Here is a 19,951-nt window from a genome sequence, read left to right on the forward strand (position 1 = left end):
CAGGATGCTGTCTCATTTAAGACAAGTTTCTTTTTTTTTTTATGATGAAAATATCAAATACTTTCCAACTACCTCTAGTACTGGCCACAAGAACAAAATGACATAATTTTGTAGCCAGACCAGCATTCTGCTGTTAAGATGCTGGTCTGGACAAATTTATTGGAAAAAAATCATTTGTAACATGAGAGTACAAAAATGTAGACGACAAAGGTAGAATTAAAAAACAAGGAACCAGTCTTGTGCACCACCCTGCCACAAACAAAGTTTCTTGTTAAATGTGGGAAAAAATGGCTCAGTTGTTCATTTCACATAAAAACACATGAATGCTTAAACTAAATGAATGTTGTTTAACTGCACTTAAGTCATATGTTAGTAGGAAAATATGAATTCAGCACCAACCATTTTGTGCAGCTTATGCTATTTTTTTGTGGACAAGACGAATCTCTATATGCTGTGGGTTAAAATGCAGTGTCAGATCCTCAGAGGAGCTTTTTAATCTTGTTTCAAAGTATCAAACAGCGGGACACTAAAAATATTGTTTAAGTGCTGTTCACACATTTACATCCACCCCGGGGTCAAGCCTCATTAAAGCATCTTCTCAGAGGAACTTTAATAAGAATTCATTTTTAAAATAGCTCACATACACTGAAATGCAATTCCAGTTTGAACCCTGCTACTGTAACAGTTGAAGGATTTGTGTGTTTTTGTTGTTTGAACCTTAAACAATGCGAGAAGAGTTGGGGCACAGGGAGATGAACAGCTTGTTTAGGAACCGAGCAGCCACCTTGTCTTAGTTTGACACTGGAGCGCCGGCACTAAAAAGACCCTCAGTCTGCCAACAGCGCAGATTTGAACTTCACACGCGCCTCAGAAGCTATTCTCAGCTGACATTAACACGAGCCATACACAGAAAGAAAGGAACCAGGAGGAGCCATCCAGCTCAGCAGACAGGCAGACGGATAGACGGACAGACAGGAGTTAGTCTTTTGAAATGCAGCGTATCTTTTATACCTAGTGTTCCTTTTCTTTCCCACTTTTGTCTGTTATTTTTGTTTTTTTAAAAAATATATATGTTTTCCCTTCACCTTTATTTATTCGCTATATGCATGTGCAGTGTGCCCCCTCCCCGCCTTGCGGCTGGTGCATCTCGTTCGTCTGTCTGGCATCTCCTAGCTGCCACTCCAGCACTCCTCGGGGCCTTTTAAGCCCCTGTGGGTAGCTGACCTTATCGCCTGAATAAAAATGAGTCATTAGAAAGCGTCGGCAGCTCGTCGCACCGGGGGTAGCGACAGCAGCCCAGGCCTACACAAAAGGGAGCAGGACTGAATAGACGGGCCCTGCTGTTTTAGAACACCGTGGGTTAGTGAGGCTTTGGAGGCTGTGTGAGGGACATAGATTCCCCATCTAGCATAGACATTGTGGTGAAACTGTCAGCCATTTTGGAGGATCGTGCTCAGCATGCTCTACATCCTGAATGGGCAGCCCCTGCTGTTTTAGAGGACTGTGGGTAAGAGTCTGGGCTTGTGTTGGAGGCCCGACATGTGCTGCAGATTTTGCTCCTGCACAGCCATTTTCATCTGTCTCAGATATAAAAATCTGTTGATTTTATTCTTTTTAAATAAAAAAAAAAAAGTCATTTAGTATTGTGAGCGAAAAAAAAAAAAAAATCTATTTTAATCTGTTAATTGTTAAACTTATATAAGAAAGTATAGTTTGTTAGATTCAAGCTTTGTCCACACATGCAATAAGTTACAGATATTCCTCTTGTTTTTTGTTATAAAATAAAACACAAACACAACACAACAAAAAAACAAGACTGTAAAGCAAAGTGTAGATCAAGTCAAACCAGCAGATACATTTTTCCACTTTTTATGGTGTTTTATGGCCCAATTGCCAAATAAAATGTTGGGGTTTTTTTTTTTTTTTTTACATTGAAGGCATTTTAGGCAAGTTCGGAGGGCTTTAGTCACTGAGTGACAAAACAAGGATCTCGCATAATGCCTGCAGGTTTTCCAGGATGGAACAGCCCAGCATTAGCTCCCTGCACCATGTGTTGTTTTGGTTGATGCTTTTTCGCAGAGCTTCAGAAATGATTTAATTTGACACATCTGTGGTTTCGCAGAAGAGTAATACAGTGGTCGGGATAGCAACTCCAACTCTGAGATGCATGCCGCTACCTGCCATATCACAGTAACCGCGTGTGTAAACAAAGGTGTTTGCACACACCATGACACCACAAGCCAAAGATTTACTTCTAATCAGCTGCACAAGCTGAATGGTGTTTTTTGTTTTTTTTTTTTTAATCCATGAAAGGCTTCTCTAAAAGGTCTGCTTCCTCTTTCTTAAAATAGCCTTCATCCAGTTCTGAAGTCTAAATGGGATAGAAACAGTTATGGTATAAATAAAACCCAAAGACATCAACATTTTCTGGAAGCTAGTTACAAATGAAGATGAAGTTTGATGCCTCTCTGTAGTCTGCCTGCCTCCATATGTCCATAATTTTGGGAACTAGGAGGTTAGGGTTGTACTGGCTCTAAGCTACTCTGACGCAGCTTTTACCCCCTTATCAGGCATCTGTCTGTCCATCTCTGTCTCCCCATGGACTTCTGATTATCCCCTCCTCCTCCTCTTGGTCACTGTGTGGCAGCAGTGGCTTTGGTTTCTGTTTTGAAGGAGGTGTGGCGGCCTGTCAGTCAGCTGTATGTGTCAGTCTGTCTCTCCACCCACTCGGCCTTCTTCCCACCCATAACCAGCAATCATGCCATCTCCCCAGCCTCTATACCTGCTGGTTACAGCCGTCTGTCTCCACCGCGTTTCCTGTCTTGGCGTTTCTTTCCTGCATTATTTAACAAATGACATTATGCCCTTCTGCTTCCCATCTTCCCTTCATTCAGCAACACAACCTTTGCCGAGCCACATTCCTCCTCTCCCTGCCCGTTTCCCACCTCCCTTCATCTGTTCGTCCTTCCGCTTGTCCCCCCCCCCCTCCACCACCAATGCAGGGTTTCATTACACATCAATAGGACTCTGGTTACTGCCTTCTCCGCGAGCTCCTGTCTCCTTTTTCCCTCCTGCCGCTCAGTCTCCTCCATTCGCTATCTCCACACCTTCCTTCCGCTTTTCTCCCTCCTGCTTCCTTCATCTGTCTCTGCCTCCCTCCTTGTCACCATCTCCCTCCTTTTTTGTTTTGTCCTTCCCGTCCTTTGCCCAATCTGCCTTAGCTATCTTCACTATCCATCACGCAAACCATCCCTTCCTCTTTCTCCGCTCTTCCTCCATCGCAAACCCTCCCGTTCTTTCCCTGTATTCCCACTCTTCCTCTCCCTTCCTCTCTTGTTCTCAGGCTGGCTGAAGCGTTATCTCTGTAGCTACGTTCCTACCTCGCCATGTCCCCCCCACCCCGCTGTATTTTCCTGTTCGTCTCCCTTTCCAGTCCTTTTTCTTTTTCTCCCTCTCCATTTTTCTGAGTGCTATTGATGGAGGAGCTGGCTGTAGGCCAAATACCAGTGGGTGCTGGAGAGAGGGCTCCTTGTTTGCCAATTTCTCCGACTGTCCCCTCTCTTTCTTTTCCTGTCTGTCGGCACATCTCAGGGCTTGCTCTTCCTGCTGTTTTTATGCACATCAAGCCCTTTCCGTCAACACTCAGTCTGCTGTCACTCTGCTGTCTGCGTTTCCTCCGCTGCCAGCAGCTTGCGTGTCCAGAGTGGCAGCTGGGGAAGCAAAAAAAAAAAAAAAAAACACTGCGTGGAACCTTTTTTCTTTTCTCTCTCTCTGTCTGGTGACAGCATCGATGGACAGAAGAAGGTACACCAGCACAGAGGGTTAGAGGGCTGTGCACGAGGAGTCGAGCAAAAGAATAAAAACATCAGAAGGAGGGAGAGTTTAGCTATTAATGCCAGGGAAAGAGATCGCATCTGCTCTGTCCTTGCGTGCTCTCCTTTTCACAACCACTCAAGCCATTACAGGATCCACAACTTTCCCTTTGATGTTCTGGATTTATGGCCTCAAATTTGCACAAAGGAGATGCCATGTTTCTGAGTTTCACTTTGTTGTGTGCTTTTGTTCTGGCTTGTGGTGAAGTGTCACGCTGTGTTGTGAGTTCCAATTTTGGGAGAAGGAGCAATATATTCTGGGCTATTTCAGATCATCTTGCCAGGCAGTCAGTTTTAGTATGTGCTTCTGCTTTGAAAAATGTCTGGAAATGTATCCTATAAGGAGTTTCCTAGAAGAAAAATTCCCATTGTGTGCTTTTTTTTATTTTATCATATTGTTAACTGCACACAGTTGGGGAGACTTAAAGCTCGAGATATTGCATTTTGGCTGTTATGTTGATTCAAGCGAGAAAAGGGAGACATCCAATCTTTAGTATAAATACACTTAATGAAACTTGGAAAACAACTGCATTCAATCATTGTGACATTGATTATTTTTGGCGTTATTATCCCCCACATCTCACCATAGCTTGTTGAGCTGGCAGCCTTCTGTGACACTGACTTCTTGCTCACGAGGGCGTTTGGAGTGATGAATGTTGTTGTAATTGACTCAAATAGTTCCTCGGGTCCGTCGCCATCTTCTCTTTGCAGTGTGTTCTCAGTTGGAGCCAAAATGAAAACGTTGCGGAAAACACCCAGTCGACTTTGTGTGTTTATGCAGTTGGCTCAAGCAGAAAACTGAAGTCCTGACGTGTTGCACCAGCTTTTGGAGAAATAAATTCATAAAGTAGGACAGCTAGCTCTTTTGTGTATCTATCAACGCAATCTGTCGGGCTGCTCTCAGAGGCAAATCATGTGCAAAATTATGTGGATATCCTGTAATGAGCTTATTTGTATTTCAAAGTGAAAAGGAAATGCATGTGTTTTAGATAAGACCACCATCACAGACTCTCAGAGATGCAGACCTCTTTAGCTGCCTTTAGATTAGTAGAAGGCAGTGCAGGTCTTAAAGGGGCTCAAGTGGCAGATGAACATTTTGTCATCACTGCATTCAGAGCCGGTGTGACTGCAAATAAAGCCTGTGCTAAAATAAAATAGAACATTCTGGCTCCGATTACTGTCTTTTCAGTGGTGTGAGTGCCCTTCTTTAGTTGTATTATTACTACTGTTCACACTAACAGGCTCCTCTCAGCCCTGTGATATGCTATGTTATGCTGTGTTCCTCTGCTCACCTCCTCCTGCTCTCTCATGAGATGTCGAGGTGAACATAGTGCTGCGATGGGCTTAGTTAAGCACGCCCAAATTTGATTAAACCCCACCCCCATAGGAGCTGCTATTGGGACATTAGCATGGCGTCTCTGTGTTTCCACATGTATAAGTCGAGGATCTCGGGGTCTCTGTAGCCCTCGCCTATCCCATATCCTCTGTTTTCCCCAAGTTTGCCAGCTCTGCCCCTCAGACGGGCACTCATGTACAACCAGCATATGTCAAACAACTCTTCAGAGGAATGGAGGAGATGGATGGAGGGAGACAGTGGTGGAGAGAAAAACAAGGCTGGTGAAATGGGCCTCTGCTTGTTTGTTTGCATTCTCAGGGGACACCATGTGTCAGTCATTTTCTGAGCACAATTAAAGTTAATGAGCTAGCCTGCTTCTGCTTTTGTGTGAGTTTCACTGGTAAAACATTGTCCAGAGATTGTATATACATATTGGTTTTAATCAGTTTTCCACAATTTTCTTTTCTTTTATTTTAACAAACCCATTTTATGATTTTTCTCTTGTTTGCTTTAGTTTATTTCTTTCTTTTAATAAAAGCTAAAAGTTTGCAGTGATACTTAAATCTAAAGTGTAAAAGTGTAAAACACTGTTCATGGACTGCTTGAAAAATCCCACTTTATAGTTCAAGTATTTTGTCCTGGATTTGATGCCCCGTGACTTTTTTTTGCAAACCCTCCAACAATACGAGCATCTGTGAAATATTTAGCCGTTTTTGATAAATCAGCTACTTTTTTAGAATATGTTTTAGAGACATGCTTAAAACAAGGAGCTAAAATGGATGTTTCAGACAGAAGTTTGAAGAAGGCAGAGGAATGGCATTTTATAGGGGAAACATAAGATTTGTGGATTTTAAAATGATGCCTAACTCTGATATTTCTTTCAAAATGAAGGTTTTGAACATGTTAATGAACAGCACTGGTGTCGTTATCCCAAAAAAGGATATTCTTGTTATTCATTAGTTCTGGTAAGTGTAAATAATGTGAAAAGTAACGTAATTACTTATTACTTTACTTTCCCGTTTCGTTATATACCATGTGGACACACTGTGCAGACGGGTGCTGTCTGCTGGAGGAAACATGCCTCACTGTAAAATTCACAAGTAGGATAAAGGAAGCTAAGATGAAGCCCTGCTGTGTTGTTGCATGCTGCTAGAAGCTATGAAGATTTTCGTAAGGCTGACGGCCCCGTGGCCTATCAGCTACGTTTCCTCATGTAAATTAGATCTTTAAACACTTCCTAGAAGAATTTCACTAGATTAAAAACTCTGACTTCTAAACCGTCTTGTTTTATTCTGTGAAGTCTAGAAGTGGACACATGAACTGTTACCTCACTCAAATCCATCTCTATGGCAACGTGCCCAGGCAAGGACACACACAACGATACACACAGACAAACACAGCTCAGGTAACGCAAGAATGTGCACCCCTGCAGTATAGTAAAATAATTTCATTTACGTTGTTTTAAGTGTATTTGTTACTTTACATCTTTACCCCAAAAAATGATATTGTCACAGTAACTTTTTGTGCTGTGACGATATGTTTTTGTCCTGATTCGATTCCAATTTTTTTGGGTGCTGATTCGATTTAAATTGCAATTCTCGCTATTTTTTTTTTTTTATATATAGCTGATTTTTGTAGACTAAAAACACAAAAAAATGTACAAAACTTCTTTTCAATTTTTTTTTAATTTCAGTAGGAAAAAAAACAACACAGTAGCCAGACCATCATTCTGTTGCTAAAATGCCCCCCCCACCCCCCCCAAAAAATACAAAAATTTTATAATGGACTAGTTTTTATTTGATTAAAAAAATATTTATTTTTTAACAAACTGATTTTAAAATTGTGAAGCAAAAAATCCCGATATTCAATTTATTTATTCAATTTCCCACTCCTTGTAACTTGTTACCGCCAACAATGTGAAAAACATAAGTTCTAAATAAAAAACACACAGACCCAAAAACCAGAGCCTGTATCCGTCTCAGTATTTGAAATGATTCATTTGTAATGATGGAGAAATTCTTCTATGAATGTAGCTTAATGGCATACCCAGTTGCCCTTTTCATGCCTTCCGGCCCGAGAGGAACAACTTCAATAAGACTTTATATGAAAGGGTTTCATTAAACACGTCCGATTGTGAGCCTTTCGTGCAAACCAAGACATTTTAAGACAGTGATTCACATTGGCCTATAGACTCTGTGGCACTTCAGTACCAACATAAAGCATAGCCAGCAATGCAATAGTCTTACTCATCACGCCGGCTCTTGTGAACTTCTTTGACCGCAACGGCTTGTTTGATGACTGTTCCTCTTAATTCAGGTACTGACCTGCCCGGTGTGTGTGTGTCTGTGTGTGTGTGCGTGTGTGTGTGTGTGTGTGTGAGTGAACCCAGCGGTGTTTATACAGTAATGCAGAAAGTGTGCACCTGCATGCGTGTTTGTGTGTGCTCGTTCAGCCCAAAGCAGTTATAAATCCGTTTAATCATATGTTAGAAATCTGTTTTTACCAACTCTGCAGTAATTAATCTTCATTCCATCTCCTGCGTTGTCATTCGATCCAACTGCTCCCTCATCCCACCTCTATCAGATGACGCCCGGACTTGCTCTGCAGTAGCAACTTCAATATCACGCATATAGTCACCTATTCTGACATATTCTTATCGTAATTCTCTAAATTTATCATCTTTTGAATTCTATCTGTTAGGAGTGTGTAACGCAGTCCGATCAGTTCAATGGAATCTGGGTGTGTTGGGAAAACGCAATGTTAAGAGTTGGTGGCTGACAAAATGACATTTGAGTGGGAAGGTGTTTTGTAAATGAAAGTTTATGATTACAACGTGGTAAAACAAGCCCTGGGTGCTTGTGAGTCATCAGTCTTTGCTTAATAATGATGTCAAATGTAATATAACCTGCTGGACAAAGACTTGCCAAAACAGGCGGGAGGACAAAAATGCAAGCTGGCGTGAAATGTTTGATTTCTGCGTTCCTCACTCGCTCATCTAAATCGTCAGTTGTCAGATCTGCTAAGTGACATCTGGTTTTAAGGGCGCTTTCTTTTCAATATCCCTGACTATCTTAAATCTGCTCCTGAAAGGTTCACCGGTTTCTGCAGTATTGTTGAGTCAGTCAGGCTTCTACGACTGACACCTTCCTAGAATTGCAAGTACTGTCAATACAGAAACTCAGCTGTGTGATAATTCAGTTGTCTCAATTAATCACAATCGACTTTCACTCTGCTTTTTGACCCAATTTGAATTCTCAGTGTCTGTTGTTGCTTTTGATTTAAGAATCTGTCTGGGGCCGTGTTTTATTTGTGCGAGTCACTTGCTAAATATTTAATCAGTGCTCTCTCATTTGAGCTGGCAGAGAATGTCAAGTCCAGCAATAGCTGTCCATTCCTCATACTGCCCCGGGCGTGTTTTTTTTTTTTTTTTTTTTTTTTTTTTGTAAATCTTTGTCAGACAGCACGAGGGAGAATGTGGATAGGAAAATGACTGAGCCCCTGTGATGCAAACAGAGATGCAGGGAAACAAGATGTGGATGTGTGTTTGTAATTTCAGATTTCCCTGGAAGTTTAGTATCGGCGTCAGATTCATTTGTCTAAAAAGCTTTTTGTTTTGAAATGTTGGAATAAAGCATGTTTTTCCTGTGTTTATCTACTTTTCTCTTTGTCTGTTCCACATTTCTTTACACAGCACTGTCAGATAAAGCTAAACCATAATCTTATCAAAAGAGATGTATTTACTGTCCTTCATTGTATCAAATCAGAGATTTATCACCCACAAGGTCAAGATGTATTTAAACACCACGTAGCTCCGTGAAACGTTGCTGCACAAAGAAGAGGTGGAAGGAATCAGTCAAATAGTTGAACATATGTTTTTCATGTCCATACTGTAACTATTGTTTTGTTTATTTTCAGGTTCTCTAGCCAATGGGCAGCTGAACGGCTCGGGGTCAAAGGGCAGTCACAAAGACGACGGGTCATTGCGCTCTCAGGGCCTTTGTGGGAGCAATGAGTACGGCGCGGACAGTCCAGCAAAAAAGAGGTGTGTTTATGCGGCCATCGGCCGATCCAGTTTCGTCTCACTGAGTCATAAAAGGCTTTATAGAGCCCCCGCATCTTGTTTGAGTGCAGAATGTTTGCCCTGTCAGTGGCTGGAAATATGAATCTGTGGAAAACGTAGCTGCTACTGATACCGCAAGTGTGATGAGAAACTTGCACACAAGATGTAAATTAGAAGTGCGGCTGAGTAATGATGACTTTCCTAAACTCGGAGGTTGCCACACGACATCAGCCGCTTTCAGGTTCTTCTCATTGTTTCACGCACACACACACACACACACACACACGGTTTATCATCCTCCTTTCCTCAACTGCTTTCTCTCTCTCTCTAATTTATTCGACCCGTCTCCCCACAACTCCCCCATATCCTCTATTACAACATCCCCAGCAAAATCAATTCGAGATCTTTCAGAGCAACGTTTATTGCTCTGATTTATAAAGCGCCCATGTTCACTCTCTTTGTCATATTTTCCCGTTTTTTTGGTTTTTTTTCTCTCCTGAGACCTGCCTCTTCCTCTTTCTCTACCAGCATTTTACTGTAAAACAGTTTGAAGAGCAGGTTTCTTCTTATTCTTGTGACATAACAAGCAACTCCACACAAACGTATGAATACCACGGAGATTTTAAATGCAAATGCGTATACAGCCGTTCATAATGGGCAACTTTGGCATTTTCAAGTGAATAATTTAAGTACAAAAATGTACAGCTTACATATTTTTGATATTTTCTCATCATAATGTTCTTGTTAAATGTTTAAACTGTATATGAAATTGTAATTTTTCTGAATAATGTTGTCAGAAAACGCTTGTTGACGAACAATATAAAGTCAAATCGACTGTGTAGCAGAAAGTAACACGCTAATACACTGACACACAATAAACCATTTTCATCCTTATAGTTCTGTGTGAAAGCCAGCAATCGTAAATGTGTTCTTAAATGTTTTGCTCTGGAGCAGACGGCTGCTGTTGGTGGCAGGAGTGTGTGTGTGAGTGTTGACGCGCGCCAGCTTGGTTGTGTGTGAGGGTTTTGTTCTGCTGCTGGTGCCTCGTACACGTTGACAGGGCATCCAAACATCAGTGTAGAGCTAGAGGCGGAGTTTTGGAAGGAGGGGTGGGTGACGGGGTGGGGGTCTGGACTGCAGCAGATGTCCTTCTGTAATGAGCTGCCCATACAGGCTCCATTCACCGCCCGTCAAGCACCTGCCCGAGTCCCACTAGCTGTCATTTGATACTGCCGTCTCCCAATCTCAGCATGGTCATTACAGGCTTTGCTCTACCTGGCTTTCAAACAGGTATTAACCGAGCCAAACGAAAGTTTCAGGAGGTTAAAGAAAAAAAAAATCAATTATATATGTGGAAAAAATACAAGTACAGAAGAGAAAATTGTCTTTTTTTTTCCCCCCCAAGCAGCAGAGAGAAAATGTGCCATGAGGCTGAGTGGTACAGTAAGAGAATTGTTATTGTTGGACCGCCTGACTGACAACAGCAGAAAGAGTTGTGTTGAAGTGATAGTACAACTTCAGCAACTAAAGAAAAAAAGCTCTGAAGGAATAAAACGAAACAAAGACAAACACTCATATTATTTCCCCTTGCTCTGATGGCCTGTGTTTCAGTGGAGTTCAGCCACAGGCCAGCCTGCATGGTGGATTTTATTACAGCCTGAAAGAAGAAAGGCTTCCTATCTGATGTAAATCAAACACAAGCCCAGCCAGTGATTGGCAATGCCTAATGCACTCTTAAGAAGCTCGTTTGGTGTATATGTGTGTGTGTGTGTGTGTGTGTGTGTGTGTGTGTGTGTGTGTGTGTGTGTGTGTGTGTGTGTGCTTTGAAAAATTGTTTTAATAAAGTGTGAAGGGTGACTCCAGTTCTCTGGCATGGGTGGGCTTCTCTGTTTCTAGAAACAGGACTGATTGTGATGATGCCAGGAGGAGTTACACCTGGCACAGACCAAAACAGAAGGGGAGGCGAGCGGTTGCCGTGGCATCGTCCAGCTCTGAGGGGAGAAAGGAAAGTTTGCAAGCGTAGGGGAAAAAGGGTTGAGAACCCAATGAGAGGAAAATACTGGGTGGGGCAGCAGAGAGCACCAGGAAGAGAGGCAGAGACAGAAGGACAGGTGCGAGCGATTTTTGGCAGGAAGCGGCCCGCTTTAGAAGTCTTTGAGATCAACTCTGTGTTTGCCTTCCCATGCTCCTGAGATTGGTAGAAAGACTGGCAGCACATCCCGTCAAACATGCCAGCTCATTGTAGCTCGCTCCTACCAGCACGACCATATTCTCTAAATAGGCTCCCCCTGCCAAGCTTTGGCTCTACGCACCCACATTTCCATCCACGAGCTCACACAGTCTCTTCATCGCTATGGTTTGCTGACCTAGTTACAGCCCAGCACTTCTTCTCATTCCCCATACTTGAATTACAAATGGCTTTCAGTTTATTTACCTGTCACTGACCATGACCATTCCCATTTAAAGCGTTAGTTTTAATTCCAGCAGTTGCAACTCACGAGTCCATCCTTAAAACGCACTGCTGCTAAAGATTTGTCTGTAAAAGACTGTCACAGCTTGTCTGTGTCTCATGGACAAAATGCAGCAATCATGAGCTGATATGTGCACCTAATGATGCAATAAAAACAGGATTCTAGTAATGTGTTTTTTTTTTTTTAATGATGCAAACACTTTTGTAATTGGATTTCTGTATATGATGATAGGTTTCAGGATTTTTTGTAAGCTTTTTTTTTTGTCAGGATACAAGATGGCTTTAGCTGTGTAAACAACCAATAAAGACGATCCCAATACACTTCATCTTAACTGGGAACACGTCATCAATCTGATTAAACTTGGCTTGTAGGAAAAATACTTTTTTTTTTTGGAAGTGTTTGCACATTTCTAGAGTTTCTCTTGTCCAGGCAAAAAAAAAACAAAAGAAAAACATTTAATGCTGTTAATGATTTTGCTCAAATCCTTAATAAAACCTGAATCTGAACAAGACGGTCTTAGTTGGACTCATCTGATGAACGTTTGAGGTGTTCGCCATGTCGCGCTCAGCATCCCGCCAGCTTTGCTAGTTGCTCGGCATGATGTGAAACTTTGAAGGTGCTGCAAAAGTGTGGGTAGAGTGTGCTTCAGTGGATCACAAGCCGAGTGCCCCTCTCAGACTTCTTAACTTCATTTCTTCATTCTGTCCCTTTTTTTTCTCCCCCTGGTCCTTTATTTTCTTTTTCTTTTCCCCCCACTCTCTTCACTTAGTCCCACTTTTGGCTCTCTTTGAATCTCGTCTCTCTGTTTACTGAGCCAAGACACACACTCAGCTGCCGCTGCTTGTTTTGTTTCAACTTAATGAATGCCAAGTGTGTACACACACACACACACACACACACACACACACACTTGTCTAGCATAACCAATGACTCTTGTCAGTAATACATAATCAACGTTTCCATCTATGAAGGATTATGTGCATGTGCCGCCGTGCACTCATACATACTGAGAGAGTATTTTAGTGCCGTTAAGGACGGTAATGTGTGTATTGATTTATTTATAAATGGTATTGTGAGCACAGAATGTATGCAGCACAATATCAATGCCAGCTACTAATGGATGAATAAATGTAAAGTGTCCAGTTGATATAAACAAACCCAAATACTTTGATTTACTTCCCTGACGGCTCATATAAGCGTTTTGTGATGATTCAGCAGCTATTACACAAAGCTCACTTGCGCACGCTTACATGGATGAAGCAAAACTGGATGGCTGGTGAACTCAGCTCTTTGTCAATTAGGATGGCATCCTTTGACTTTCTGTCAGACGCCGGCTGCATCTACGTTTAGTAATCCCAGAGAAACTTGGCAAAACCACCAAGTTCTGCCTGAACTTATTGAATTGCGGTGTGAAAAGTATCTCTTTGCGTTTCTGTCTTATATTTTTCTCGTGTGTGTCAGTGTCAGTCTCCAAAAGGATGAAGGAGCTTTAAGCATTCACCGCTGTGCGCGTTGTCATTTAAACTCGCTTCCATAATCACTGTGGAAAACAAATAGACCATTATGACATAGCTGAAGCCTATTAATACAGGTCTGCATGCTGTTCCTTATTGTAGAGAAGAACTAAGCGTTTCATGATTCACTGTGATACTGAAATCAAAAAATGATCATTTGAGATTTAAAGTAAAATGCTGACTCAGCAGACTGCAGGAAATATGAGCTGCTGCTGTTTTATCGGTAAGTTAATATCTGTAATTTGATGAGAAGATATCTCATTTGAAATGCTATCTCTAGGTGAGAGGTGGAAGCCATTTTCCTACCTAATTTTTAAGGGTTTGTTTCATTTAACTGGGAAAAAGTGATATGCTGCAGAGCCGTGACCCCCTGGTAGGGTCAGTTTCAAGTGTTCACATCAGATGTGTGTAAGGCTACTTTTACACACATGCTAGACTGATGAAATGTTCAAGAGACATTACAGAGCAGTGGCATGGGAGAAAAAAAATGTCTTTGACATAAATTCTAAACTTTTTGCAGAGATTTTCCATCCAACTCCTCCTTCTGATCCTTCTGTATGTTGTTGTTCGCCATGTGCTGTAAAAAGTGGTGCATTCCACAGCATCATTTCTCCAGAACATGCCACCTCCTGTTCACTCCGGAAAGCTGTTTCCTGACTACTTCCTCATATTTCCAGCTGGGAAAGCACATCTTCAGGAGAAAGCTGCCCACTGAGGAGGTGCTTGTTTGAGCAGCAACTCCAGGAAAAAGTGCAGTCTTGTGCAGTCTTCCTGGTGTGTATGTCTGAAAACAGCCTCCGCATCCTTTCTGAACAGTCTTGTTTATCCTTTATTCCGTCTCTCTACTCCTCCCAAACCTCATGAGTCCTCTGAGGGTCTCTGAAGGTCTACATGCAGGACTCAGGCGTAATTACTGAACACAAACAAGAGCATTTCTGATATTTATTGACCTAGCAACCCGGCAGTGGTTAGCCCCTCCTGTGGCAGATTTCAGGTGGAGTACAGGGCCAGAGGTCGAAAGGTTTGGGTCCAGCATGTGTATAGAGGGGTTGGGGGTGGGGAACTAGTAAATAGCCTTGTGCAGTGGACCTTGACTGCTAAGAGAGGTTACATTTATATGTTTTATCTTATTGACCAAGAAGATGGAGAGATAAAGTAAATATAGCTGCTTCTTTTTTATGCTTTGAGATCCTAAAAATCAGTCAAAATTGTTGTGTTTTCAAGGCGGAGGTTTTTGACACATTTATCACATGTGCAACCACCATTAGCATTTTTAAAGTGATAGGGGAGAGACAGTGGGTGACTTCCATGTGACCTAATATAGCATTTATATATTCACAGAGATCTGCTTAGCTTAATCTATTATCAAGGCGTCTTCTCTCTCTGCATCTGCCTATCATGTCATCTCCCCGCTCATGGTTACACCACCCTCAAAAATGAATGGGTGGGATGGGGTCAAGGTTATATACATGTATACATACAAGCCCAGCTATTTCTTTATCTTTAAACTGAATTTTGGTCGCAGTGGGATTGTTTGAGGGATATGGGTTTCACAGCACACATGCAAACTCACTCTCTCTGTCTCAGGCATTTATCTTGATGTCAGTGTAAAGCACTTTAACATAAGACCATATGCTGTTATATGCATCACTATCATTGTTATGGCAGCTTGTTCCTCTGAACTACTGTTTGCAGTTTTTTTTTTTTTTTTTTTGTGGTCCTTTATCGTGAACAGTTGCTGAAGTATTTGTCCTCCTGGTAGCCTTGAGTTGCAGATGACTGTTTATTTGTGTTTGGTGTGCACAAGCTCTGTGTATATGTGACCCAACTCTACATTGTTTGCATATGTGACAGTCACAGGGTTGATGGGTCGGTTCACTGCAGTACCATCCCTTTTCTAAATGCACAGAGACAGAAAAACAATAAACGCATTGAGTGATGGAGGGTCTCAGTTCCAAGTGTTTACACTGAGCACCCATCATTCATTTTAGAGTTTAGGGAGTTTGGTTTGTGTACAAAAGGTTTTGCAGGCTTTGATGCCATTGTGCACTTTTAGTCCCGACATGTGCTCCACACAGGCCAAAAGGTATCATCTGCAAAGAAGGTTAGCTGATGCAAATATGTCGGCCGTATTTGTGTTAAACAGTTAATTTGCTCTTCAAAATAGTTTCGTATTTGTACTTCAACATTGTAGATTTAAAGCTTAGTTTCTGCTATCTGAATGCTTTAGTGCTTGCATCCACACGTGCACTTGAAGTCAGGTCAGGATTACGTTTTGCTGACTAAAAATGCTTGAGAGCTTTCGAAGTTGTTCATGCACATTTGTAACTTATTTGTCTGCTGATTAGCTGTTGGAATTGATCAGAACAGACATGCGAATAAATTCCCAGTAAGCAAAAGAGTTGACAGAAGCTTCGGTTAAACTCATGCACTTTGTCAGGATTAATTGCTGAATTTAGACAATCGTACATTTTTCACACAAACACGCGTGTTTGTGATGTTCCTGTGAGAATGAAACGCACCCAGGCACACACTCACACACATGCTCACACAGAGCCAGCTGCAGTGAGGTAGCGTTTTTTATCAGGGCCATGTGGCCCATCTGGATCCAATTAATCCAGCCCCCGAGGTACAGACTTTGGATCATTGCTCCTCTCTTCAAACTATAACCTTTACCATTGGAGGGAGTACAGAGTCTGATTGTCATCCAGCCTCGTGCCAATATTTATCTGACATCTGGGACTCTGTCCATTACTCACGTGCTGCATTTCTGTGAAAGAAAACGGCATCGTGATTCTTAATAGCTTGAGGATTATAGCCAGGAATTTATTACTTTTTCTTCCTTGTCTCACTTTCTGGCTGCATCACTCTGACAACAGCTTGCATGGAAGGAACTTTGCAGAATTGCAAGGGCTTTAAAAGTGCAGAAATCAACACAGGAACTAGTAGCTCATGTTCTCCTTGCCAGCCTTATCCAAATATCTGGTTACAGTGGCAAAGGTCTGAAACCAAACCACACAAAACATCCAGTCTTCCCCTGCTGAGGACCCACGCTGTGTGTGCAGGGCACATGGTGCAGACTATGTGACCTCACGTCCACATGCACTTACGACATTAAAAGTGTCCCTGCGTTAAGCATCTTGGTCCGTAATATCATTATTGTTCACCGATTAAAGGGATTAAAAGTTCCCATCAGGAAATAAAAGTGATGCTCTCCTCTATGATGATAAGAGAAATACTGACCATCTCTGCCTGCAGCGCATCATTGAGCTTGTTTGGGTTTTTCAGTGACCTCATGTCCCTGTCTGGCACAATTCAAATGAGAATCAGCTTTATTTGCCATTGAGCTAGTGTCCCGGCACAAAGAAATTATTCCAGTACAACCCGTCCAAGAATTAGACATACAACATGCATGTGACATGAACAGGATCAGGCAGTCTCCCCGACAGCCAAGTGAGGTCGCAGCCAAGCAGCGCATCTATCCAACTTGCTGTCGTTGAGTGGAGGGAGAGGCAAGGTCTGGAGAAAGAAAGGAGTCATGAGGTTCAGTCCAGTGTCTTTTTTTTCTTCTTTATAAAGGAAATTATTCAGCCTGTTTGCATCTCTGCTCAATCAGTCAACCACAGCACAGTTCATGGTACTTACTGCCACAGACTAGTAGAAAATCTCCAAGATTTTTTCCCCCTAATTGTTTTAGTGTCTCCGTAATTTTCCCTACTTTGCAACCTGTTGATCGAGTTACCATTGCCTTCTAGCTCAGCTTTGTGATTGGAGGCACACACAGCTGGTGGCTTATTTCTAGCTTGATTTTATATAATACAAATGTCAAATTCAGATTTTTCTCAAGTTTGAGCAGTAAAAACTTGCAAAGGTTTTTCTTTAAGTTTCCCCCTCGACAATCAATATCTGTATTATTACTGCATGGGTTGGAATCCATTCATTAATGTTTAATATATTTAAATACCTGAAAAGATGTTGACGTGCTGAACTGAAACATTCATGTAAACACCTTCAACAGTTTAGTCTTAGTTAATTGGCTTTTAGCATAATTTTAAGAATCTGTCATGCCTTTTGTGCAAAAAAATAAGTTGATATGCAGTTTAATAAGTCAGCTGGTGCCAACTGTAAAAAAGCTTGATGTGCACCGTGGTTTGGCCTCCTGCCCCCTGCCGATGTGCTTTGGCTGACAGAGAAGTGGTTCTTAGACTTCAGCTTTCTGTTTGAGATATTCCTTTCCAGACGGTTGCAGGTGGGATCAGATTTCTATAAAAACTTTTACCAAAATGTTCCATGTGTGACAGTGAGCTAATTCTCCCGTTAGAAACAGCCCATTGCCTCACACGCGTGTGTGTTTTGATTGTGTTTCCCCATGCGCTAAACACACAATGCACTGTTTTGTAGTCCATTCTCTGCATTTGTAGGCACACCAAGCCCACGTCTTTGCTTCGAATTAGAATTTGTTTGCTGCATTCACAATACCCATGCCAAAGCGGACTTTCTGAGCAAACAGGCAAGGATTGAAATAAAAACTGCTGATGTGAATGCATCCTCATTTACAGAAGCTTGACGGCAGTACCATGTTCGCTTCCACCTCAGCAGGACGGATGCTTGGAAACACTTCTGCCCGTCATATGACCACATGGAGAAGCTCTGCCATTTTGGCAGTTCCCATGGAAATGACTGTCGCTAAGGATATTGAGAAGATGGAGGCTGAGGACATGAGCTAAAAACCAAGCTGTTTTTGATTGACAGGGTCAGCTGTCCACAGCTGTGCTGCCGGAGCACACACTTTTTCACATCTCCCCCCCCCCCCCACTTTTTCATCTCACTTTTATTTTACATGTTTTCCATTTACATCTTCCTTTTCCTTTTCACCTTTAAGTTGTCAGATGTTCTCCCTCTGCTTCTTTCCCAGATAATCAATGCTCTCGCGCTGATGGTGGCGTGTGTAATATTAGACATTAGAGGAGTCCTTTGAAGGCAAGATGTGTGGGGGGTAGGGGGGAGGAATGAAGGGAGGAAGGGATGGATGATAGGTGGATTAGAAAGGGATGAATGGGGACATCCTGCTGTAATCTTTCTGCTTTTTTTTCTGCTATCGGATCTGTTTCCTTATTTTCCCCTCATTGCATCTCTCCTTCTCTCATCCCACTCGCTTCCAATCATGGCAATCGGTCTTACATTAACTTGCATAAGCTTCACTTTCCTACAGAGGCGTCAATGCAGTGAGTCTTCAACACGTATGGGAACATGGTGTACCCTGACTTCTACATGCTCAGACACTGCTGTGGGCACACAGAGGGCTATATCCAGAGGCTCAGGTTACCACTCAGTCCTTAGCACAGTGGCAGTACTGACAAAACAGCCATGTTATTGCAAATTGTTCCCATGCTGATTTCTCAATATTCTTCAGGACCTTTGGACCCTTCGCCTGCTTGTGCATGCGTTTGTCTCCTCAGCTGCAACTGCTAATGACATGCCATTCAGATTAGATGTTTTGGTGAAAGCTTCTGTATTTCAGAGGCAACCGGTTAAAGGTGTTTCATAAGTATTATCATGATTTCCTGGCACATTCATCACGGTAACGACACTAATCCCGATTTGCCCTCTGAGTAGTTTTCATAAAATAGCTCTCACCTTTGAAATATTTTTGTTCCTGAAAGTTTTATTCTCAGCAAACCTTTATATCGGCACATTATCAGTGCAGCAGGCCCATTTTTATTATCGTGTTGTCTCATCTCTGCTGTTAGCATTCATTAAAAGAGAAAGGAGATGGGAAGTGGCACTGCATATTAAAACATACAGTAATGTCATTGAGTCTGATTTCTTCAGACTCTCCTGATTACTTTTTATTTAAGTAAAAGAGTATCCAAAGCACATGTCCAGTGTTGGTTAATAGCTGTCAGATAGCGGTGGATCAGTCGAGGAAAATGTGAGTCTCATCTAAACAAGCCAGCTGAACATTTTAGACAGGATGCAGTAAGAACATCGATCCATTATTTCATCTGTGTCTTTCTCGATTCTTTTACACAACTCTATTTATTTATGCTGTCATACTCTATTTTTTGTTTACATCACATACCCTGAACATCCTTTCCAACTTCCCTCTTCTTTAAGCTGTTAATCCTGATCATTTTAGGTTGGAACAAAAACCATGCCAGCTCACTAAAAGGGCTTTAATGGGGCCCTCAAACTAGTTTGCCCTTCTGTTACATAGAGCACTCTAAATATATTGTGATGCTGGGGCAGCTCTTTGTTGCCTGTACATTTTTAAATAAACAGCAAAACACACATTGACTGGGAAGAGCACCGCAGTGCATTAAGACATTTTATTCCATTTAAAATTACTCCATTTATAACAAAGACTGTTCTCCTCAAGGTCCAATAAAGTCTGCATGCACTCACTCTTTTTGAAACCTCGTGCATTTTTTGTGTTCAGTGTAATTTTAAGTTTTAAGGAGAATGAAGAAGGTGAAAAAATAGTGTTTGAGGCACTTAATGAACAGAAAAGAACGTATTTGAACATTAAAGATAAAGGAGTTGGACTGTGGGAAAGGCTGAGCAACATGAATGTGCTTCTCAGTCTTAACAATTTATGAAGTTGAATTGTTGGAAAATGTAATAAAGAGCACGATGCTGCTGCAGTGACTTAATGATAAATTCTACGGCTAATATTCTGTATTGTTTAAAGTCACAGA

General features: G+C 41.8%; 1 protein-coding gene across 2 annotated transcripts in view; it reads left to right on the top strand.

Moving 5' to 3' along the window:
- Positions 1-19,951, top strand: part of jarid2b (jumonji and AT-rich interaction domain containing 2b) — a 105,401-nt gene that overhangs the window by 47,714 nt on the left and 37,736 nt on the right. For both annotated transcript variants that reach the window (XM_079258599.1, XM_079258600.1), the window contains exon 3: positions 9,124-9,250. In XM_079258599.1, the coding sequence (XP_079114725.1) occupies positions 9,124-9,250 (127 nt within the window). The remainder of the gene's footprint in view (positions 1-9,123; positions 9,251-19,951) is intronic.

The sequence above is a fragment of the Telmatherina bonti genome, assembly GCF_933228915.1.
Source record: "Telmatherina bonti genome assembly, chromosome: 19".
Taxonomy (NCBI): domain Eukaryota; kingdom Metazoa; phylum Chordata; class Actinopteri; order Atheriniformes; family Telmatherinidae; genus Telmatherina; species Telmatherina bonti.